The sequence below is a fragment of the Lampris incognitus genome, chromosome 1 (genome assembly GCF_029633865.1).
Source record: "Lampris incognitus isolate fLamInc1 chromosome 1, fLamInc1.hap2, whole genome shotgun sequence".
Taxonomy (NCBI): Eukaryota; Metazoa; Chordata; class Actinopteri; order Lampriformes; family Lampridae; genus Lampris; species Lampris incognitus.
In genome coordinates this window covers 150,629,298-150,654,014 of record NC_079211.1, presented here as the reverse complement: position 1 = coordinate 150,654,014, position 24,717 = coordinate 150,629,298, and the positions used below count along the sequence as shown (strand labels likewise).

Genomic DNA, 24,717 nt, shown 5'->3' with positions numbered 1-24,717 from the left:
ATACAAAACGGCAGCATGGCTTTTTCATATGTTGTATGTAGATTTGAAGGTCATCTGACATGTTTTTGTTATTTTTTATGCCGCTCAATCTCTTAGCTCTATCATTTCTCAAATTGATTAAGTTTAAATTGCTGCGAGCATCTGGGTAGCGTAGTGGTCTATTCCGTTGCCTACCAACATGGGGATCACCAGTTTGAATCCCCGTGTTACCTCTGGCTTGGTCGGGCGTCCCTACAGACACAATTGGCTGTGTCGGCTATTGGGAAGCCAGATGTGGGTATGTGTCCTGGTCGCTGCACTAGCTCCTCCTCTGGTCAGTGGGGGCGCCTGTTCGGAGGGGAGAGGGAACTGGGTGGAACAGCGTGATCCTCCCAGGTGCTACGTCCCCCGGTGAAACTCCTCACTGTCAAGTGAAAAGAAGCGGCTGGTGACTCCACATGTATTGGAGGAGGCATGTGGTAGTCTGCAGCCAACCCCGGATCAGCAGAGGGGGTGGCGCATCAACCGGGACGGCTCGGAAAAGTGGGGTAATTAATTAGCTGGGTACAATTGGGGAGAAAGGGGGGGGGTTTAAATTGCTGCAATCTGACTGATCAGGTAAACAAATTATTTCACAGCAATACAAGTCAGATTCATGAGAACAAGACCAAGAAAGTTTTACTCCCAATTCAGCGTCACCAGTCATTTCCCAGCAAGACACAAATAATTGTATGCTTAACTGAAAATGTTGATATTTTATGGTTAAAATATCTAAGGAATTCAAATAACCAGACAAGACTCGAGAGTTCACATTATAACCCATATTATTGTTACTCATCATATTCATAAGGTGAAAGCTTAAGTCTTCCTTTTTATCCCCTGAGCACCCTACAGTGCGTCTCCAAACTGAAGTGTGTGGCAGCAGTCTGTGATATTTGTCTTTTCGTTGTTGGCAGTATATCAGCAGTTTTGATGTTGATGAAGGTGTGTGATGTCAACAGGTCTGGAAGACAACTCAGCGAGGTCTTTGTCCAGCTGCCATCGAGGAAGGAGCTCCCAGAGTATTATGAGCTTATCAGGAAGCCGGTGGACTTCAAGAAGATCAAGGTGTGTTGGCAGCAGTGACCCAGTGGCAGATGTGGTTATAAGTTGGTCAGGGGCACAGGTGGGGCTGTCACAGTTATTACATTATCGCCTGATTGCGATTATTTGACCATTGATCATTTTGCATAATCGTTAGAATCGTTTCCATTCATGTGTATAAAACCAGCTGGATAAACTAACAGAAGTGTCATCTTTCCATCACTACCTCCACCTCATTTCCCACCGTTTGTTGCTTGACTGGCGCTCTTTTAATGACGTCACCGTGTTGCCTCTGGCACATGAGTGATGAATTAGCACCAACAAACTGTTCATCTTGAGACGCTTATTCTATAATATTCGACGACTGCATTTTGGCGAGCAGAAATAACATTTGTATTTATTCATGTTCAGTTCAGTTCAGTGTTCAGTGCCAATAAGTGGCTCTTCTTCTTCTTCTTCATAAGGTGTATGTGTATTATTAAACTATGATTAGGCTTATACTATAATACTGGCATACAATGATCAGAAAAAGACAATTAAGGGTGTGTGGGTGGCGTGGTGGTCTATTCCATTGCCTACCAACACGGGGATCGCCAGTTCGAATCCCTGTGTTACCTCCGGCTTGGTAGAGTGTCCCTACAGACACAATTGGCCGTGTCTGTGGGTGGAAAGCCGGATGTGGGTATGTGTCCTGGTCGCTGCACTAGTGCCTCCTCTGGTCGGTAGGGGCGCCTTTTCAGGGGGGAGGGGAAACTGGGGGGAATAGCGTGATCCTCCCACACGCTACGTCCCCCCGGTGAAACTCCTCACTGTCAGGTGAAAAGAAGCGGCTGGTGACTCCACATGTATGGGAGGAGGCATGTGGTAGTCTGCAGCCCTCCCCGGATTGGCAGAGGGGGTGGAGCAGCGACCGGGTCGGCTTGGAAAATAGGGTAATTTGCCAAGTACAATTGGGGGAAAAGGGGGGAGCCACAAAAAAAGACAAATCGTTAATTGCAATTATTTGTATGACAATGAATCGTCAGCTAAAGTGTCATGGTGGTGACAGCCCTCGGCACAGGATGGCAGTAAAGACTGTGATGGAAAGAAGACGTTTGATTCTTCTACAGTGGCACATTAATAATATGTGCTGCGTTGACAGTTCTGGTGCACAGTAGATTATGGGATGACAGCTGACGGTCTTAATGCACCATAAAAGCTTTTGTGTTTTTATCCAGTGACAGAAAAACTACGTCAGAAGGTTTCAGGAGCACATGGGTTGTTTCTGGAGATTAGACGGTGAGAGCGTTGTGGAAGTGACCTCAGATCTTAATTTGAGGATACACTGACCAGCATGTTGACATGGCAGAGGGAAACAAGTCTGTTTGCGGTGCTGAACTTGATACCAGTTTGAGGCTGTGGGGTTGGTTAGACTATGAGGAGAATGAGACTGAGCCTGGTGCTGCTGGTGTGTTTTGTGCTGACAGGAACGTGTCAGGAACCATAAGTACAGAAGCGTGGGAGACCTGGAGAAAGATGTGATGCTGCTCTGTCACAATGCCCAGACCTTTAACTTGGAGGGCTCCCAGGTCAGATCCCCACCCCCCTCCGGGACTCTGTAAACTTTTCTCTCTTTCCTGTTTTGCTTTTGTTTTCCAGGTCTTTTTAGTACAGTGCTTTATTTTACCTTCATTTTCTTCTAAACTCCCGTCTTCCTGCTCTTTTCCACTTCTCTCCCCTTCATACCGGACACTTTTCTCCTCCTCCCTCCTCTATTTGACATATTTCTATTTACTGCATCTCCATCCTGTTTGAATCCTCCTCTCTCTGTGAAGTGCTCTCCTGTCTGGTTTGCGTGCTGTATTGTGCGTCAGACTCGGGCTGTTGTGTCGTGGTGTGTCTCTCTCAGCCTGCTCGTCTCCTTTCCAGATATACGAGGACTCCATTGTGCTTCAGTCTGTGTTTAAGAGTGCCCGGCAGAAGATTGCCAAGGAGGAGGAGAGTGAGGAAGACAGTGATGATGATGATGATGATGAAGAGTCGGAGGCTGAGTGTAATTGACATCTCACACACACGCACACACCCTTGTCATCTCATTCAAAGTCCTACTGCAGCCCATTCAGCGGTACTAGTATTTGAAATTCACTTGGCCATCATCCCACTGAAGCCAATTTTTTTTTTTGATTTCCCCCCCCCCCTTTTTTTTTTTTTTCTCCCGTTGTACTTGGCCAATTACCCCACTCTTCTGAGCCGTCCCGGTCTCTGCTCCACCCCCTCTGCTGATCCAGGGAGGGCTGCAGACTACCACATGCCTCCTCCCATACATGTGGAGTCACCAGCCGCTTCTTTTCACCTGACAGTGAGAAGTTTCACCAGGGGGACGTAGCGCGTGGGAGGATCACGCTATTCCCCCCAGCTCCCCCTCCCCCCTGAACTGGCACCCTGACTGACCAGAGGAGGCGCTAGTGCAGCAACCAGGACACATACCCACATCCGGCTTCCCACCTGAAGGCACAGCAAATTGTGTCTGTAGACACCCGACCAAGCTGGAGGTAACGCGGGGTTCGAACCAGCAATCCCTGTGTCGGTAGGCAACAGAATAGACTGCTACGCTACGCGGACGCCCGAGGCCCATTTGAAAGTACATTTTCTGTCAGCTACACCTCCACAAAAAACAATCCTCCAGTCTTCAGATTGCAGCTGGAAACCGTTTTGAAAAAGAGTTTTGGGTTGACCACTTTGTAATCAGTATTTGATACTAAAATAAAGGGAACTGAACAGGACTTCTTCTTCAAAGCTCCAAAGATGTGATTTCAGCTTCATATGTGGGTGTCCTAAGTTTTATCATTGGCACACAAAACCTTTGTGTACGCAATTTCAGATAATTTCACAGAGTATTTAGAAAAAGTTAACGTGAAAATGTGTACTGTCAGTGCAAACGCTGACCCGTACATGTTGAACACGGTGGGAAGCTGCAGCTGCCCTGGCAAAGTAATGGCACATAATGGCAGTTGCTGAATGCCTTTCACTCTGTCAGATGATGTCACTGTAATGTTACTTGCATCTAAACTACATCAGCTGTCAGATGACAGTGGTTAGCTGTTAGGACTGGGCTCCTGACCTGCGCTGCGCTAGTGGTTCACGTTGCCGGGTTCGTTCTGTAGAGGAACAGATGAAATGAAAGGTCATTGGGGTTGACTGATGACACTCGTGGCGTGTTGCTTTATAAAGTCCACTGAAACAGTGTCTCAGTGTTCATACATGTGCTTTACTCTGCACTGGCTTTCCTTTCATTTCTGAAAAGAGGATGAATGAGTCTTGACTGGGGTTGGGCGGTAAACCATAACCAAGCAGTTTCACACCTGATTCTACTAAACAAACACTACTAGTTGGCAGTGGCGGCTGGTGCTAAAAATGTGTGTGGGGGGGGGGGGGGGCGGGGCAATTTAGCTTGGTGCAGCACACCTGACAGCTGCATTAATGTCCACATAGTCACCGAGTTATTAAGAAGGACCATGTAGCCTATAGATTTTATCAGGCTTTGTAGACGGTGGATGATTGACAGTCAAGACGAGGCGTGGTGGTGGGTGTGAACATGATTGACAGCCACGATAATTGTCCAATCACATTAGACCAAAAAACATTAAAACAATACTAATTCACTGCCAGTAAAAGTGGGAATGTCTGGGGCGCACAGAACTGTGCCCCCTGGAAAACCTGAAGAAACCAATCAGACAGCAGCCTCAGGTCACCTGCTGGCCACAAGTCTGAGGGCTTACGTAAGGTATGGTTTGGCCGGCGCCCCTCACCCAGGAAGTATATGTATTCAGACAGGAAGTATATGTATTCAGACAGGAAGTACATGTATTCAGACAGGAAGTACATGTATTCAGACAGGAACCAACCAAATACCATTTGATACAATATTTAATGCTGCTGACAGACACTCACAGACTGAAAAATACTTAGTTCATAGTTATGTATAATATAATGTAGTTGTAGAATACAACTACATTATATTCAGCATGTTTAAGTAGATTTTCATCTGTTGATATTTGAAGGGGGCGGCGCCCCAGCGCCCTCTACTGGCCAGCCGCCCCTGCTGGTTGCTCAACAGAATCAGGTGTGTACCTGCGTTGTTGGATCAAAAGCCTGCACCCACACCAGCCCTTTCTGGATAAGATTGGCCACCCCAGACCTACAGCCCTGTCTGCACCACCAGGCGCTCCTATTACAGTGCCAGTCTGTAAAATAATAAATGAACTTACATGTGTCAGCCTTCTGTTCATAAATTCTTTGGAAGCATTTTGAAAATTGAGACTGTGTGTGAAAACCTTTTTTTCCTTATTTTTTTTCCCCCTTTTTGTCCCCAATTGTACTTGGCCAATCACCCTGCTCTCCAAGCTGTCCCAGTCACTGCTCCACCCCCTCTGCTGACCCGGGGAGGGCTGCAGACTACCACATGCCTCCTCCCATACACGTGGAGTCACCAGCCGCTTCTTTTCACCTGACAGTGAGGAGTTTCACCAGGGGGACGTAGCTTGTGGGAGGATCACGCTATTCCCCCCAGTTCTCCCTCCCCCCTGAACAGGCACCCCTAACTGACCAGAGGAGGCGCTAGTGCAGCGACCAGGACACACACCCACATCTGGCTTCCCTCCCGCAGACACGGCCAATTGTGTCTGTAGGGACGCCCGACCAAGTCAGAGGTAACACGGGGCTTCGAACCCGGCAATCCCTGTGTTGGTAGGCAATGGAATAGACTGCTAACGCTACCCGGACGCCCCATCATTGTGTCTTAAATGATGCGTCCAGTGTAGGTTAGGTGTTAGAGCTGGCTGCTTTGTCTACTTTTGCGACATTTTGCCACTCAACACGTTTCCCTTTTGTCAAATTTTCAAATCGACAAACCACTAAATCATTCACCACACAGTTTATATTTCCCCCATCACCCGCACAAGGATGAGGACTCGGTGCTGATTGCTGGTTTAACTCCCTTTTTGTTCCCCACAGCTAAGTCGGTGCGGGTTAAGATCAAGCTGAACAAAGAGGAGCGTGGCCACGACAAAGGCAAGAGGAGGCAGGGCCGTGGGAAGGCGAAGCCGGTGGTCAGCGACGACGACAGCGACGAGGAGGAGCAGGAGGAGAATGTAGGTCATTTCAAGTCTTTCTCTCAGGACATGTTTCAGAAGACATGAATGTCACAGTGATTTACGATCCAGGAGTGTAAGCTCATCACCTTGGAGCAAAATTCGCTGTCCAGATTCTAAAGAGAAGTTCTTGTTAAGGTGAATTTCATTTCCAATCAAAAACATAGGGAAATTAATCTGTAGGGGAAAAAACAAAGGTTTGAATCATAAATAGTTTCTGTTGTTCCTGTAATCAAAGCTCCAGCTGCCCCAGCCAAATTTCCATCCATAGAAATCACCCGTTCACCTGTAAAATTAAGCAAACTAGTTCCAACCCCGTTATGTGTGGTCTTTTTCAGTTAGTGTATATTTTTTTGGAGGGGGGGTCACCCCCCTTTTCTCCCCAATTGTACTTGGCCAATTACCCCCCCCCTGCTCCACCCCCTCTGCTGATCCGGGGAGGGCTGCAGACTACCACATGTCTCCTCCCATACATGTGGAGTCACCAGCCACTTCTTTTCACCTGACTGAGTTTCATCAAGGGGACGTTGGGCGTGGGAGGATCACGCTATTCCCCCCAGGCCCCCCCGAACAGGTGCCCCGACCGACCAGAGAAGGCACTATGCAGTGACCAGGACACATACCCACATCCGGCTTCCCACCCGCAGACACGGCCAATTGTGTCTGTAGGGATGCCGAACCAAGCCGGAGATAACACTGGGATTCATTCCGGCGATCCCGTGTTGGTAGAGAACCGAATAGACTGCCACGCTGCCTGGATGCCCTTAGTGTATTAATATTTACATCAACATTTTTGCCGTCACAGCTTTGTGTTTAATGGATGTTTTACAACATTTTCTAGGACCAGGACCACCCGTTATGTCAATTTAAATGAAATAATTTCAACTTGAGTTTCCTCCGTAGGGTGTCTGGGCTCAGCCTTAGAGATAGGGTGAGGAGCTCGGACATCCGGAGGGAGCTCGGAGTAGAGCCGCTACTCTTTCGTGTCGAAAGGAGCCAGTTGAGGTGTTCAGGCATCTGATTAGGTTGCCTCCTGGGTGCCTTCCTTTGGAGGTTTTCTGGGCACTTTCAACTGGGAGGAGACCCCGGGGTAGACCCAGAACTCGCTGGAGGGACTATATGTCCAATCTGGCCTGGGAACGTCTTGGGATCCCCCAGGAGGAGCTGGAGGGCGTTGCTGGGGAGAGGGACGTCTGGAGTGCCCTACTTAGCTTGCTGCCACCGCGACCCGACCCCAGAGAAGCAGCTGAAGATGAGATGAGATGAGATGAGATGAGATGATTCCAACTTCACATTAAGTGGTACCTGCGATGCTGAAACAAGTGGCCAGCCAGTCTTTTGGAGACGGCTTTCATAGTCTGGCAACAGGGAAACATCAGGTGGAGATTCTGAGCTCTTAGCTTCACTTTTCTGGGGGCGTCTCCGTAGCCAAATGGTTACAGCACATACCAAACGGTTGCAACATCACCGGTTCAAATCCAGCTGGTGAACTTGGTTGCATGTCATCCCCCCTCTCACTCCCCATCTTTCCTGTCCGAAAGACAAGCAAGTAGGAGTACTTCAGTCAAGGTATGAATCCAGAGCTTCTTTTCCCAGAAGTTCAGTTGGCCAACGCCGATGTGTTTCCTCTTACCTCATCTCATGTTTTATTGGTCTTACTCGCTTGATGCCACATGTGTCGCCTACGTCACATGAATCTCACCTACGTCACGTGGATCTCACCGTCTATGATGTCCCCATATGACGTAGGCAATTCAGAGGGGGTCCATCATAGTGTATGTTTCCCCCGGACGTAAGAGAAATCAGGGACCGTGTGATGTCTGGTTCTTTGTTGACGTTATCGTGGGGACAATTGGTTCTACCATCCCGGACCCACACCAACATGTTCTCAGCTCAAAAAATGAAAAACAAAAAAACCAAGAAAAACAGTTTACTACCTCTTTAGAGGAGTGCTGCTGGGACATAATACACAGACTCCCAACTCATAAGTCCTGAATTAGAGCTTCACAACAGCTGTATAGCACATTTACACTTAAACAGCTTCAGCCCTTGTGTCAGCTCACATTGTGTTTTTAATACGGTTGTTTGATACTGTTATATGGGTGGCACAGTGGTTTGTACAGTTGTCTCACAGCAAGAAGGTCCTGGGTTCGAGCCCCGGGGTAGTCCAACCTTGGGGGTCGTCCTCTGTGTGGAGTTTGCATGTTCTCCCCGTGTCTTTGTGGGTTTCCTCCAGGGGCTCCTGTTTCTCCCCACAGTCCAAACACATGTAGGTCAGGTGACTGTGCCGTACTAAATTGTCCCTAGATGTGTGTGTGTCTGTTCTGTTTTTTGTTTTTAATTTCCCCCTTTTTCTCCCCAATTGTACCTGGTCAATTACCCCACTCTTCTGAGCCGTCCCGGTCGCTGCTCCACCCCCTCTGCTGATCCATGAAGGGCTGCAGACTACCACATGTCTCCTCCAATATATGCGGAGTCTCCAGCCGCTTCTTTTCACCTGACAGTGAGGAGTTTCACCAGGGGGACGTAGTGTACTGGTGCCCCGACCGACCAGAGGAGGCGCTAGAGCAGCGACCAGGACGCATATCCACATCCGGCTTCCCACCCGCAGACACGGCCAATTGTGTCTGTAGGGACGCCCCACCAAATCAGAGGTAACACTGGGATTCGAACCAGTGATCGCCGTGTTGGTAGGCAACAAAATAGACCGCTACACCACCCGGACGCTTTTTTTTTTTTTTTTTTTAAATAAAATCCGTCACAAAACCTGCCCCTCTTTGAAACCCCATCAGCGTCTGTGTGTGTGAAACAAAGCCCAGGGAGTCGTGATAGACGAATGTGTTGTGACGCTGTTCATCAGGAACTGATTGCTGTGCTGTCTTGAGCGCCTGTGATGTGAGGTCCTGAGCGCCTACAGTCAATGTAGCCAATTAGTTGCTAACTTGCTATGCAGTCTGGGATAGGCAATTAATACCCATCACCCTCCTCAAATTGGAACCTGTTACGATGGAATGATCTCACTGGATGCCTTGTCTGCCCCCCCCCCAGTCTAATTTACTCTGGAGCGATAAGCTAAGTAACCACTCACTCTCACTGATTCATATATAGATTGCCCTGTCAGATTAGAGGCTTTCCAAACTAGTTTGTCTTTAAAGCCCCCTGAGACTGCAGCTGTGACTTAGCTGACGGGCATATGAGGCACTCAGTGTGACGTTGTTCTCGTCTCTCCTTCATGCTCTTGCTCCCCCCCCCCCCCTCTTCAAATCCCTCCACCTTCGCCTCAGGAGAAAGTTCTCCTTCCTGCATTCCTGGTTCATCAAAGGCTCCATTAAAGTCATCTTCCCCTTTGGCGTCCGAGTAGCGTGGCGGTCTATTCCGTTGTCTACCAACACAGGGATCGTCGGTTCGAATCCCGGTGTTACCTCCGGCTTGGTCGGGTGTCCCTACAGACATAATTGGCTGTGTCTGCGGGTGGGAAGCCGGATGTGGGTATGTGTCCTGGTCACTGAACTAGCGCCTCCTCTGGTCGGTCGGGACGCTTGTTTGGAGGGGAGGAGGAACCGGGGGGAATAGCATGATCCTCCCACGCGCTACGTCCCCCTGGTGAAACTCCTCACTGTCAGGTGAAAAGAAGCGGCTGGTGACTCCACATGTATGGAGGAGGCATGTGGTAGTCTGCAGCCCTCCCCGCTATCTCCCCGCTCTGTGCCGTCAGAGGATAGCATTGGCATTTGCTTTTTAGTTTGGCCAGACAGCACTCGGTGCCCAGAGAAAGTTCCAGCAGGAGGTGAGCTTTTAGAGAAAGGGCGCCGGCTTCACCTCCGGACTTCCTTCCCTCTGCGGACCGCCTGCTTATTTCAGAGTGTGATATATTTTGCCTGTCTGCTCCCTGGCCAGCCTCTAACCCTCATCACACCCATGGTAGATTTTTGTTCCCCCCGCCTTTCGTCTTTTTCTCTCTCTCTCATCCTCTCTAGCTGTGTTTCAACCTCCATTTATTTAACCATTCTCTTTCTCTGTACTTCTTTCTACCTCCATTTTCCTTAAAGTAATTCTCTTTTTCTCTCTCTCTCTCTCTGTCTGTCTGTCTCTCTCTGCAGGATCAGTCAGAGAGGAGCAAAAGTGATGATGAATGAGGGCCTAAAAGACATTATCATCTGTATCTGTATGTGTCACTGTTGTTGTCTTTTCATTTACTTTTTTTTTTTTTTGCTTTGTGTTGCTGTCCTCACAGCAACTTGTATAGTGTTCCCCCACCAGCCTAAAGTGTACGAGAGGATACGCTACAGCAATAATAACCAATAATCAATCTGCATATATGCCAGTTTGGAAAAATCTATTTTACAATATATTTTTTAACTTGGTGCCTCAAAAAAAGATTTAAAATTTTGTCCCCAAAAAAAAAAAAAGAAAAAAAAAGTTAATATACCAGCTAAGGCTTTGTTTGTAATGGCTTGCTTGCAACTTTGTTCAAAAAAAAAAAAGAAAAGAAGAAAAAAATAAGTGTAAAACTCTGAAATTGAAATGTGGACTTGGTAACAAATGTTATAACCCTGCAGGTCGTCCCAAAATAATGTGCCGTGCAACTGGACCGCTGACTTACACACGGAGTTTACATTCAGTTTGGGGAGGATGGCGCTGTCAGGCCAGAACCTGTCCGGGTGACATCATGACAGCTGGCGTTCCCGACACTCCTCTCTCGCTGTAGTTCGTAGATGGAGTGGTAACCCGGCAGGCAAAAGCGGGGTCAGTAGTGCGCTCTTTCAGCTACACCGTACGGTACATGTGCAGGGTCACCTTTTATATTCCACTTGCGGTTGTTTCTACTAGGATATGTTTTTCGAAAAGCACAAAACAGGACACTTTTAAGCGAAAGTTCATCTACTGGTTGATCACCTTGTTAACTAGCTAGCAAACTAGCTAGCTGACGTTATGTAGCGTGGGCGAGATTTTCAATAAAGATGTTCTATAAATCTATTTTCCATTAAAATGAAACATCCAGTATTTATACTATTATATGTTTTTTGACATCGCTGACAGGTTAGCTAGGTAGCTAGGTAGCTAGCAACCCAAAAACAGGGTGACGCAATGCGAGCTGCATTGTGATGACGTCACCCGGACACATTTTTGGCAGCCCAGACACAAGCTGGCCTGACACAGCTAAAGGATGATGGGAAAACTTTCTGCTATGCATTGCCAATCTTTTACAATCCATCCCAGTCCTTCTAACCGCACCAAAGACCTCGCTGTCTTCCCAAACGGGGCAACATTACGGTTGGAACCCTTTAACACAGATATTAAAACCCCAACTGATGCCAATCACTGAACCTTTTTTTGGGGGGGGGGGGGTAAAGCCAATGAGAAAATCTCTTTCAGTGCCCAGTGAAGCATACATTATTTTGGTATGGCCCCCTAATGGCGAAAGGCCTCTTTTCGTTTTTTCTTTTTTTCTCAAAACTGCATTTGTTCAATGTTTTAAGCTTTTCTCTTCCACACGGCACACCAGCTAGCTTGTGTTTTATTTCATCATGTCTTGTCGTGCTTTTCAGGATGTTGTGTGTCCGAACGGAGCTCTTATTCAGCACTTGCTCCCATCTCCTAATGCAAAAAAAAAAAAAAAAAAGAATGAAAGAAAGAAAAGAAAGAGGAAAAAAATTTTTTTTCAGATTGATGTCCTGTTTGGTCTTCTGAGGCTCATTATTGGGTATGATATGAATTCAGCCCCGGGCATCCGTGGGGAAAACGACACAGCTTGTATTATTGGAGCATCCCCGCCATGTACCTGACACGGAGCAGGCAGTAAATGTAGCTTCATTTGTTTTTCCTTTATCGTGTTTTGACCCGTGAAAGGCATTGCCAGGGTAGCGCGCCATGCATTGCAGTTGTAGCAAACAGACGTTCAAGACAACAACTCCCGATGGGGCGTCCGGGTAGGGTGGCGGTCTATTCCGTTGCCTACCAACATGGGGATCGCCGGTTCAAATCCCCGTGTTACCTCCGGCTTGGTCGGGCGTCCCTACAGACACAATTGGCCGTGTCTGCGGGTGGGAAGCCGGATGTGGGTATGTGTCCTGGTCGCTGCACTAGCGCCTCCTCTGGTCGGTGGGGGGGCGCTTGTTCAGGGGGGAGGGGGAGCTGTGGGGAATAGCGTGATCCTCCCACGTGCTACATCCCCCAGGTGAAACTCCTCACTGTCAGGTGAAAAGAAGCGGCTGGTGACTCCACATGTATGGGAGGAGGCATGTGGTAGTCTGCAGCCCTCCCCGGATCAGCAGAGGGGGTGGAGCAGAGACCGGGACGGCTCGGAAGAGTGGGGGTAATTGGCCGGATACAGTTGGGGAGAAAAAGGAGGGGAAAGACGACAACTCTCAGCTGGACCCTGTAAAGCAAGTACACAAACCATTTCAACCATTACGAGCATCGCCGGTGTGATTGCCATAAAGCAACAGACAACAAGGAGTACAAAGAAAACAGTGTTATTGTTCTGAACACCTTTCAAATGAAACGAGACTGTAACATGCAGTACATTGATTTATTCATATGGATTTAAATGTTTCTATGTTATTTTTACATTTTGAATAGTTTTTAGCTTCTCTTCTTCATTGGGGTGCATGGCTTTCTGTTTTGTTGTTTTTGGGGGGTTTCTTGTAGCATGTCCTCGTCTGCGAGCATACCGTGTTCTCACATGCAGATGTCTGGTATGTGTGGTCTTTGCAAGCCAACTCTCCATAAGTGTGACTTAACCTTTGCTTTCTTTGCACAATGTCTTTGTGGTTGTATCTCGAAGCCCAGGGCAAATAAAATCTCACCAAATTTGAGCACACAACTAGACTTTGCCTTTTTTTTCTCTCGCTCTCTCTCTCTCGCTCTCTCTCTCTCTCTCTCTCTCTCTCTCTCTGTTTTGCAGTGAGGCTCTCCGCTGCACCTCTGTATTTTACAACACAATATTCAGAAGCTTGGGGGTTGGGGATCAGTTGTTGCCTCAAGTGTGAAGGAGTTCAAGTATCTCGGGGTCTTGTTCACGAGTGAGGGTAGGATGGAGCGGGAGACTGACAGGTGGATTGGTGCAGCATCAGCAGTAATGTGGACGTTGTACCGGACCGTTGTGGTGAAGAGGGAGCTGAGCCGGAAGACAAAGCTCTCAATTTACCAGTCAGTCTTCCTTCCAACCCTCACCTATGGTCATGAGCTTTGGGTAGTGACCAAAAGGGTGAGATAGTGGATACAAGCAGCTGAAATGAGTTTCCTCCGTAGGGTGTCTGGGCTCAGCCTTAGAGATAGGGTGAGGAGCTCGGACATCCGGAGGGAGCTCGGAGGAGAGCCGCTGCTCCTTCACGTCGAAAGGAGCCAGTTGAGGTGGTTCGGGCATCTGATCAGGATGCCTCCTGGGCGCCTTCCTTTGGAGGTTTACCGGGCACATCCAACTGGGAGGAGACCCGGGGTAGACCCAGAACTCGCTGGAGGGACTACATGTCCAGTCTGGCCTGGGAACACCTTGGGATCCCCCAGGAGGAGCTGGAGGGCGTTGCTGGGGAGAGGAGGGACCTCCTTAGTGCCCTACTTGGCTTGCTGCCACCGTGACCCGACCCCGGAGAAGCGGCTGAAGATGAGATGAATGAGTGAATGTTCTGAAGGTTATTCTTTGAAGAATATTCTTGTGCTTGGCTTGTGGGAGATAATGCAGCAGCAGTCCTGACAGACCAGACCTCATGGAAATCACCTCGAAAGCCAGACGCCGTTCGATCGCCGTTTTCTCCTTGGAAAATGCTTTGTGTGTGTGTGTGTGTGTGTGTGTGTGTGTGTGTGTGTGTGTGTGTGAGCAAGCAAGCAAAGCGTACAGCAAACAAAAGCTGTAGCTGTGAGTACCCAAGTGTTGTGCGCCATTTTGTCCGTCCATTCGATGGCATGATTTAAGGAAAAGCCTTTTAGTTGCTTCCGTTTGCCAGGTTTCCTTCATGAGGTGCCCCTTCATGATGATGATGATGATGGTGATGATGGTGGTGATGATGGTGATGGTGGTGGCAGTACAGACGGTAGCATTCACGATGTGTCTGTATGCATGCTCGATAATCCAGGTAAGCAAAGCACAGGTGAGTCAGGTCATCTCGACACGTTTCATCACTCGTTCAAGTGCCCGTCAGTCTCAGCTGACTGCAGGTATCCCCCAACCTTGTAGCGCTCCCCGCTGTCAAAGAAACACACTTCAACACTTACAACACAACTGAGCGTTGCTTTTTTCATGGCTGTTGTCGGCCACGGCCACGCCGTACACACCACCATGAAACCCGACTCACAGGCCGTCTCTCTCTCCATAGACTCGACCCACTAGCCCGTGACCCGGTAACAGTGGACCACCCCCGCGGAGCTGCAAAACATCTCCCTCAACTAACACTTACACCCCCGAGTGAACCTGACCACGCTACACTACCCCCTTACTAAAGTCCTGGACCCTGAGGACAAAGTCTGGAAACCTCAGAGGCGTTCTCTGCCCCCTCCTTGGTTGCCCTGTAGGTGTTCTGACCCCTGGTCAGTCCTCCCCTGGCTCTTGTCAGGGTTGCCCGCCCCCCGAGGAGGTGAACTGGACACGGGCAGCAGATTGGGTCCCACTTATTGTGTCATCGCGACTGGCTGCTTCACCCCCACCACCACCCAGATGTCACGGCAGGCAACACGGTGTTCCCCCACTCCCCTCCAATCACCCGAGTCACTGCAGAGCTCCTGTATGGCGCCAGCCGGTCATGGTTTAGCGCCACTTTGCAGCCCTGTAGAGGCAACTGTGCCCGGATAGACAATCTCCTAGCTGCTCCAAGACCAAGCAAGGCCCCACCCAGTGGCTGCCCAGTTGAGCACACCTGCCCCTCTTCCGGGTCGGGGTGTAGACCTAAACTAGCTCCCCAACTGCAAAGTGTTGCCTCCTGGCGTATGCATGTGCGGTGTCCAAACGGTCCTGAAGCTGCCTGGCGTAGCTCAGACCTACACACCTGTACATCCAGGGCCCGTCCAAAGGCCAGCGCCACAGGGGTCCTCATTTACCTGCCCAACATGAGGAGGGCCGGTGTGCATGAAATGGAGACTTGGAACGCAGAGCGGCACGCCATGAGGGCAAGGGGAAGTGCATATCCCAGGGAAGCTGACGGGTGGATGTTAGGATAGACAACTGTTCAGCTAGGGTGCGGTTAAACCGCTCCACTCACCCGTCACTCACACATGGTGGAGAAAACCCTTTATTCAACATGTGTCCCCTGGTAACTGGATGGACTCCGGGACCCCCAGCCTGCTAAACAATCCTTCAACCAGGGTACATCCTTCTTCTTTTTTTAAAGTTTTTATATTTTAATTGGCTTTAACAATTTATTTTAACAAAAAAAAGGTAACACAAAATGTCTTAAAAGAATCTTAAAGCTGTTTAAATGAAGGCTTACAAAGAAAAACCACCTCACTGATGTGCTTGTTTCCAGCCAGTCCCGCCACAGGCCCTGCCCCAGCACACACCTATCAACCAGCTCCGAGCCACACCAAGGGATCCGATGGCAGTATGGCCGACCGTAACCAAGTGTTCACCAACGTCACTGTGCGAACGTTCCACCATAGAGCTAGAATATGAAACCTATTGTATCAATGGTGTTGCATGGAAGGGCGCAACGTCGTGTAACTTGACTTCCTGTTTAATAGCTTCAGTTTCAGACAATTTTTCTATGCTGATGCTGTCACGCTGGTCCATAAATTCTCAATATGTCAACACGGTGAACAACGAGATTGTAGCAACATTGTTAATCTATCTCCACTGTGTTACCTGCAGGGCTTCTTGCAAAACACTAACAGGCTGACCAGAGAGCAGGGAGTTAGAAAAACAACTTCCTGTTTCCAAGAGGAGATCTGTTTGAACAAGACACTCCTCATATGCTCTTGGGGAGTTGATGTGATTAGACTGAGACCAGGCTGTCTATGGAGTAATTATACGTCCAGGTTACACAAACATGTTTCGTCTGACCCCTGACCTGTCAGGAAGATTAAAACTTTTAACGGCCTGAGAATCAAATCACCCTTTTCTCATCCACAGGCCACAAGACCTCATCTAACATGTGTAGATGTAACGTGTTTTAGATGTAACGTGATGGTCACGATACAACTGTATCACGATACAATGCGATACGGAACATATCGCGGTACATGGCAGTACTCTACATCAGTGGTTCTCAACCTTTTTGGGGTCCTGGACCCCCTGCGTATTTTTGATCTACCTGAGGACCCCTCCACCTGATCTTGGGGGAGGGGGTTGCAATTTGATAGAAACAGTAGAAACTGCATTTTAAATTATAGCATTTATTCACTCTTTGGGGCAAAAATAAGAGCTTTCAGTTGTAACTTAGATATAGTTAACAAAACAGAATATGTATTCAGTAACTTTCAGATATATGTAACAAAACAGAATATGTATTCAGTAACTTTCAGATATGTGTAACAAAACAGAATATGTATTCAGTAACTTTCAGATATATGTAACAACACAGAATATGTATTCAGTAACTTTCAGATATATGTAACAAAACAGAATATGTATTCAGTAACTTTCAGATATATGTAACAAAACAGAATATGTATTCAGTAACTTTCAGATATATGTAACAAAACAGAATATGTATTCAGTAAGTTTCAGATATATGTAACAACACAGAATATGTATTCAGTAACTTTCAGATATATGTAACAAAACAGAATATGTATTCAGTAACTTTCAGATATATGTAACAACACAGAATATGTATTCAGTAACTTTCAGATATATGTAACAAAACAGAATATGTATTCAGTAACTTTCAGATATATGTAACAACACAGAATTCTTATGCAGTAACTTTCAGATATATGTAACAAAACAGAATATGTATTCAGTAACTTTCAGATATATGTAACAAAACAGAATATGTATTCAGTAACTTTCAGATATATGTAACAACTGAATTTTTATGCAGTAACTTTTAACAATACAAACGGGAGCGAGATCTCTTATTAAAATACAATAAATTACACTTGTGAAACAGATGTAATTAGAGAAAAAAGTCCTGTTACCCTTTATAGTTTAGGTAGATAAAGGTCTCAGTCACATTTGAGTAAAATAATCCTATTTCTATAAATGTCATAGGATTTTTTTTAAAGATATTTTATTTTCACGGACCCCTTGCAATTACACCACGGACCACTAGGGGTCCGCGGACCCCCGGTTGAGAAACACTGCTCTACATACCTCTCAACTTACTGAAAATGTGAAATAGCTGAAAATACAACTTGCTGTGTATCACCTGGGTAGTCTAATGTTTATATCACATTATATTTTGATAACTCAGCGGACAAATTGAGTCAAAACTATTTCATTCAAAATGTCTTCCCAATTTATCAGAACGGTAACACAACATATTTACTGTGGGCTGACTAGCAACATAAATAATACTGAACACCAACCAAAACCCTCAAATCTAGTGAGGAGATTGAAGATGTGGGAGAGGTATTGAATTTTGAAATACAGAATATATCTGAGCTGCTGAAATAAGAGCCCCGTGTGATGGCCTGGCGGCCTGTCCAGGGTGTCTCCCCGCCTGCCGCCGCCCAGTGGCTGCTGGGATAGGCTCCAGCATCCCCGCGGCCCCGGCTGGGATAAGCGGCTTGGATAAGATGGATGGATGGAACGTCTAAAATGTAGAGCCAAACGTGTTGTAATTCTCCAGTCCGCTAGATGGCGCTGGAGTTTTAGCTGAGTCACGCTATCGTGGCTGGGTAGATCGCTGCAGTCTCCCGTTTTCAGTGACAGTTGTGAGATGCTGCTACGAGGGAGGAGTTTTACACGGACGGAAAACGACCACCTTACAATTAAAAGAGTTGCTTTTGGTTGTTGTTATTAGCGAGTGATAACCGCCGGAAGCCTTTTATTTTTTTTCCTTCCGCTTCCGGACAAAGTTCGAGCGGTTCTCCGGTGAGTGCGGCTGGAGGGAAAATGCTAGCTAGCCGGCTATATTAGCCACGTTCTGGTCCAGTATACAGTTGTGAGATAAGCCAGTGTAATGAGCTTGCGCTGTGAGTATTTTTGTGATTATTATTATTTGTTGCTGTTATTTCTGTTATGACCTTTGTCATTTAAAAGCCCGTCTGAGATGAACGTGATATCGGCGTTAATCTCCCTTTGCACGCTAGAACGCCATTTTCTTTACCTAAGTGGGCGCTCTCTCGCTCTCATGAGTGACATGAAATGGAGGCGTTTTCTAGCATGTTCCACGTTATATTGTCCCGCTGCGAGGTGACTAACGGGCTAACGTTTCGAGGCTTAAAACCACTGGAAAGATGTTCATAAACTTCTTTTAAGTGATGTAAGCTACTAATAACACACGTTAGCCCCTAGCTAACGGGTCTGACCCTTTAGCCGAGCGGTTAGTGACGTCGCCTTGTGGTGCAGTACAGCCGTATCGAATCCCGTACCGGGCAAGAAAATAACCGGTTACATTAATAATAATAATAGATCAATCTTATATAGTGCTTTTTTAATACTCAAAGTCGCTTTACAATAAACGGGGTGAAACAAGACGACAGATAAACATAACACAGACATACAGGGGTGGATGGGAAGGGGGGCTACGAGAGGGAGACGCGGCAGCCACACGCGATGCCAGCAGGACTCTCCCACTTGGACAGATACAAAAGGGAAAGAAAAACAAACATCATAAATCTCAGATGAAGTCTGAAGAGGTGAGTCCCGACCAATGACCTAAATGTGGGCAGCCCGCAGCAGTGTCCGATGCGCTGGGGGAGGGAGTTGAGGGAGGGGGCAGGTCGAGCGCTCGGTCCCCAGACCAGGGGTGAATGAGTGGATGGGGGGGGGGGCAAAAGAAGGCAATTGAGAAAAGGTGTGTCTTGAGACGGGATTGGAAGAGTGGGAGGGATTCCGAGTCTCTAATGATTTGGGGAAGTGAGTTCCAGAACCTGGGAGCTGCTCTGGAGAAGGCTCGGTCACCAAAGCCATGGAGGTTGGACCTGGGGGTAGAGAGAAGGGAGGCTGAGGTGGATCTGAGGGACCGAGAGGGTTGGTAGGGGGAGAGGAGATTGGTGAGGTATGGGGGAGCCAGTTTGTGAAGGGCTTTATAAGTAAGAACCAGGAGTTTGTAATTGATCCGGTGGGAGATGGGTAGCCAGTGGAGGTCATTTAGGGCTGGGGTGATGTGCCAGGATTTGGTGAAAGTTAAAAGTCGGGCAGATGCGTTCTGGACCAGTTCGAGTCTCTTGATAGAGCTAGCACTGATGTCATAGAGGACTGAGTTGCAGTAATCAAGGCGGGACGAGATGAAGGCATGGATCGGTATCTCAGCAGCAGGGCGTGTGAGAGAGGATCTTATTTTTGTAGTGTTGCGAACGAAGGTGGTAGAAGCAGGGTTTGACCATTTGGCGGATATGTGGCTCAAGGGAGAGGGTGGAATCAAGGATCACACCAAGGTTGCGTGCCTGGGAGGAAGGGGTGACAGTAGTGCCATTGATGGTGAGTGCAAGGTTGTTGATTTGGCTGAGAGTGGACTTGGAGCCAATGAAGAGGAGTTCAGTTTTGTCACTGTTGAGTTTGATAAGGTTTTGCTGCATCCAGACTTTAATTGCAGACAGACAGGAGTCGATGTGAGAGAGGGGTGGATTGTGAGGGGATTTGATGCTGAGGTATATCTGGGTGTCATCAGCATAACAGTGGAAGTCCAAGTTGAATTGGCGGAGAATCCCTCCAAGAGGGAGGATGTGATGAAAAGGAGTGGGCCGAGTACAGAACCTTGGGGAACACCTTGTGTGACTGTGGATGGAACAGAGGAGTGGTTGTGAAGTGAGATGAAGTGTGACCTGTTGGAGAGGTAGGACTGGAGCTAGCTGAGTACGGTGCCTTCAGTACCAACATCTTTCAATCTGGTGAGCAGGATGTTGTGGCTCACAGTATCGAAGGCTGCACTCAGGTCGAGGAGGATGAGGATGTTAAGGGCTCCAGATTACTGACGGTGTAAGTTTTGTTGAGTTGGTATTACGTTGCACAGAATGTAAAAACTGCATTTTCACTGAAACTCATACAAAATTGCATTTGCATTGACGGTGATTACAGAATGAATGTTGCTCATGATAACAAGATACTGTACAGTACTAATGTTAGATTTTTGCACTGCTTGTGCAGATTTTTTTTTGTGTGTGCATATTCTGCCACTTGTGATTGATCTGATGGCGAGCCAGTGATTCCGGATACTTGGGAGTGTGTTGAAACTACATCCAGTGTGCCCTGTCAGCCTACCCCCAGCCGGTGGATTGGACACGTTCCCTTGGGATGCAGATAAGATTTATGAGATCTCCAACATTACCAATACACTACCCAGGTAGTAGTAGTATTAGTGATAGTAGCAATAATACATGTATTTACAAAGGATCTGAGCTTGGAAACACGCCAAGAAACTGAACCGAGTTTATATACTGACTGACTGTTTATACACTGACTGACTATTAGAGGGGAAATTGTTTATTATTTTGTTTTATTGTTTTCCACGTGTGATTCCCAACTTTATGGAATGCTGTTAAAAACCATTGTTACTGTTTTGTTTTTGTTTTTGTTTTTTTCCCTACTCAACCAGTGGTCGTGATCAATTCACTTCTGGAGCTGAATGTAATGTAGATTTTTGGCCCATATGTTGGCAACCTATGTTACGGCAATAGTAATGTGGGAATGTGATAGTAACCTTGGGTGCATGGACCACTTCACGGCGAGCCAGCCAGGAGCGTTTTGAGCACGACCAAGTCACACAGATTTACATTTTAGAGTGTTGTAATAGATACTGGTTATTTTCACTTTTTATGTAAAGTTTTTTTGTTGTTTGCATTGCGTGAAAGTGATTTGAGTCTAAGACCTGGATATTAAAAAGAAATATGGTATCAATGTAAAACGGTCCATCGCCTTGTCAGGCATTACCCAAACTGATACAGAAGACAACATCACTGCAACTTTTCAAAGGTATGGTGCAGTTGCTAAAATAGTGAGGGTGCAAAGTACAGAAAAAGAGGCTGATTGTACTGTCATTGTATAGTTTGCATCAGATGCTACTAATGCTGGGATTGAGCCTGATTTACCTTTTGACATACAGAATGTCCGTGACACCACTGTAACATGGCGCATAGATAGTATTAAAGTACTTATACAGGCTGCTCCCAATTTCAGCAACTCGGGTGGCAGTAGTGACGCTGATGATGGTGTCCACTCTGACCGTTGTACAACACCCCTGATTCGTAGATCTAGAAAGACACCCGACTTTGGGAAGCCCCTCCCACCCCAGGAGGCTCTTAGCCTGTAAAGACAAAGCCCAAATCTGTAGTGAAGGAGAGTCACTCCCCTTAGAGCTGATGTCCTAGATGAGGAGGTGATGAATCCGCCAGAAGTGAGGCATATTGTTGTCGAACACATAATAAAAAGTGATGTGCACAACTGTCAGAATCAATCCAAATGGTTGCGCTCTTTCTCTGGTCAAGTACCTAAGCCGCCAGGTGAAGCCGACTTTGAAACATGGCTGCTCCATGTACTTAGTGTTCCAAGAACATGTCTCTATAGAGGTACAGTGGAGGAAAATATGAGAGTTTGCTTCCCCCAACTTCAGATGTTGTGAGGCAGTTAGGCTCCTCTGCTCACCCCAGAGACTACATGAGGCTGTTGGAGTCTGCTTATGGCCTTGTAGAGGATGGTGAAGAGATATTCGCCAAGTTCCTGAACACAAACCAGGACCCAAGTGAGAGGACATCTGGTTATCTGCAGAGATTGCAAGCGCTTCCGAACACTGCAGTGAAAAGAAACGGAGTAAGACGTCTGAGGTCAGCGGCCGTCACCTGAAGAGACAGTTCAAGTGTGGCTGTTGGGACCACGACCTTGTCCTTCAATTGGAGCTGAAAACTGATGAGCCTCTTGACTTTGCTGAGCTTTTATTGCAGCTGAAGACAGAGGAAGACAATAGAGCTACTAAACTGGGCCGCATGCACCGCCATTTGGGGGGCCTCCAAAACAAAGCCCTCAATGAATGTGCAATCTGTGGCCGATTTCTCCTGTGTCTTTGATCACAATGTCAGTGTGTTACAGGCAGACATGTTGGACACCGAGAGCTTGAGGAAATAGGTTGCCAAGCTGCAAATGCAGCTGAACGCCAAGAAATCCAGGAGAGAGAGGAGGCGTGAGACGACAGCCCCTGAGGCCAGCCAGGATCCACCCATACCCAGAGCCGAGACCCAGGCTCACTAGGTGACTCCCCAGGTTACACCTAGGGCTCAGCCTAAGGCCTGGTTCTGTTTTAGGTGTGGCGAAGATGGCCACATAGCCAGAAAGTGAAAATTCCTTCAGCAAGGCTGCTGTTGACCTGAAGTATAAAGAAGAGGAGTGGAAAGCAAGGCAGGACTCGCCTTTAACACGAGAACAACCGGTATTTCATGCCTACCTAAAAAGACCATGGGCAGTCAAAATTACCGCCGGTTTTTAAACTCTATATTCTGTCTAGATAAATACCCAGTTGAGATATTAATGCATTACATATGTTAGTATGTCTGTTAGGAAACGGCTGACACCACAATTAACATTTTAACAACTTTAATACTATTTTTAAACAACTTGGGTGTCTGGGTAGCGTAGCGGTCTATTCCGCTGCCTACCAACACGGGGATTGCTGGTTTGAATCCCGGTGTTACCTCCGGCTTGGTCGGGCGTCCCTACAGACACAATTTTCCGTGTCTGCGGATGGGAAGCTGGATGTGGGTATATATCCTGGTCGTTGCACTAGCGCCTCCTCTGGTTGGTTGGGGTCCCGGTTGGGGGGGGGGGGACTGGGGGGAATAGCATGATCCTCCCACGCGCTACGTCCCCTGGTGAAACTCCTCACTGTCAGGTGAAAAGAAGCGGCTGGTGACTCCACATGTATTGGAGGAGACATGTGGTAGTCTGCAGCCCTCCCCGGATCAGCAGAGGGGATGGAACAGAAACCGGGACGGCTCGGAAGAGTGGGGTAATTGGCCAAGTACAACTGGGGAGAAACATTGGAAGAAAAAACCCTCCACAAACTTCAGAGAGACATGGTCGAACTTGGATAACAAAATTGAAAAAGTGAAAATATTACCTGAAAAACAAAACGGAACACACATATTGCTAATCTAACAAACGTACCAAGGCTTATGCGCTTCTCCCTTTCGTAACCCCTCCTTCCCATCCACCTCTGTATGTTTGTGCTGTGTTCATGTTGTCTTGTTTCACCCCGTTTATTATAAAGCGACTTTGAGTATTATAAAAACGCTATATAAGGTTGATTTATAATAATAATTATTATTATTATAAAACGTGAAATATAAGAGTAGAACTGAAAATAAATATTGAAACAGTCCCAAACAACGACCGGAACTTAAAAACTATTAGAATGACCATGGGTGGTCAAAATGACCGCCACAGTTTTTTATTCTATATTCTGTCAAGATAAATACCCAGTTGAGATATTAATACATTACATATGTTAGTATGTCTGTTAAGAAACTAACTGACACCAAAATTAACATTTTAACAACTTTAATACTGTTTTCCAAACAGTTTAAAATGGCCGCTGTCCAACGCCTGTAAATACTGCAGCGCCTCGGTGGTAGTCATGGTGCGTCTGTAACAGCGTCTGTAACCATCATGTTGGACATGATCACACATCAAGTTTAGACTATTTCTCTGCACTGGAGGACGCTAGTGTGTTTCTAGGACAGCAATAGCAATGAACTTCATGAAGGAAATGATGCGACCAACACACGTCATAAATACTGACATGAAGCACACGATGACACGCAAATTACAAGCCGTCTTTTTGACGGCTCGTGGTCATTTTAGGTAGATCTTATCATAACTTTTTTTGTGCAGTTGATCTAAAACTAATTTTAATGCAGATGTATGCAATTTTAGGAGCATTCGAGCAGCGGCAGGTCTGTAGTTAAGTAAATACTTAACATATTGTGACAAATGTACACTAACTTTCCTTTATGCAGAATTAAATTCCTCCACCCTACGCTTTTCCCGATAGCGCCATAACGCAATCCGCTCAGTGTAGGCGGAAGCCCCGCAGATGTAATCCGCTGTCTGGGGTGGATTCACTGAGCCAGCTTTCAGTGGAATAAAGGGCAGCAGAACATGTGAACTCCTTGTTCGTTCTGTTGAGGAGGTGCAGCTCGTCCATTTTGTCAGGCATGGAGTGGAGATTCGCCAGGTGAATCAGTGGGAGTGCAGATTGAAGTACCTGCCGTCAGAGCCTCCCCAGCGTACCGTTGCCTCCATGTCTCACAGAGATCCGCTGTTCCTCCAACTAAGATCTCCAAAAAACTTCCCGGGTTTGTGAAAACTGGTGAAAAACTAGCTGGAGTTTACTGCCTAGTGTTAAGCAGTTCTTCTCTGCTGAAAGTAATCGGGTTTGAATAACCAGACACAGAGAATAAACAAAAGCGAAAAACCTTAGGGAGCGCTGTACTGAGTCTG

The 24,717-nt window shown here is 47.1% G+C and overlaps 1 protein-coding gene across 2 annotated transcripts in view; it reads left to right on the top strand.

Moving 5' to 3' along the window:
• The window catches only part of smarca2 (SWI/SNF related, matrix associated, actin dependent regulator of chromatin, subfamily a, member 2), an 86,234-nt gene extending 73,225 nt beyond the window's left edge, over positions 1 to 13,009 (top strand). For both annotated transcript variants that reach the window (XM_056291303.1, XM_056291383.1), the window contains 5 exons: positions 981 to 1,086; positions 2,529 to 2,630; positions 2,971 to 3,094; positions 6,055 to 6,191; positions 10,292 to 13,009. In XM_056291303.1, the coding sequence (XP_056147278.1) occupies positions 981 to 1,086; positions 2,529 to 2,630; positions 2,971 to 3,094; positions 6,055 to 6,191; positions 10,292 to 10,327 (505 nt within the window). In that variant the 3' untranslated portion in view covers positions 10,328 to 13,009. The remainder of the gene's footprint in view (positions 1 to 980; positions 1,087 to 2,528; positions 2,631 to 2,970; positions 3,095 to 6,054; positions 6,192 to 10,291) is intronic.
• The last annotated feature ends 11,708 nt before the right edge of the window (positions 13,010 to 24,717 follow it).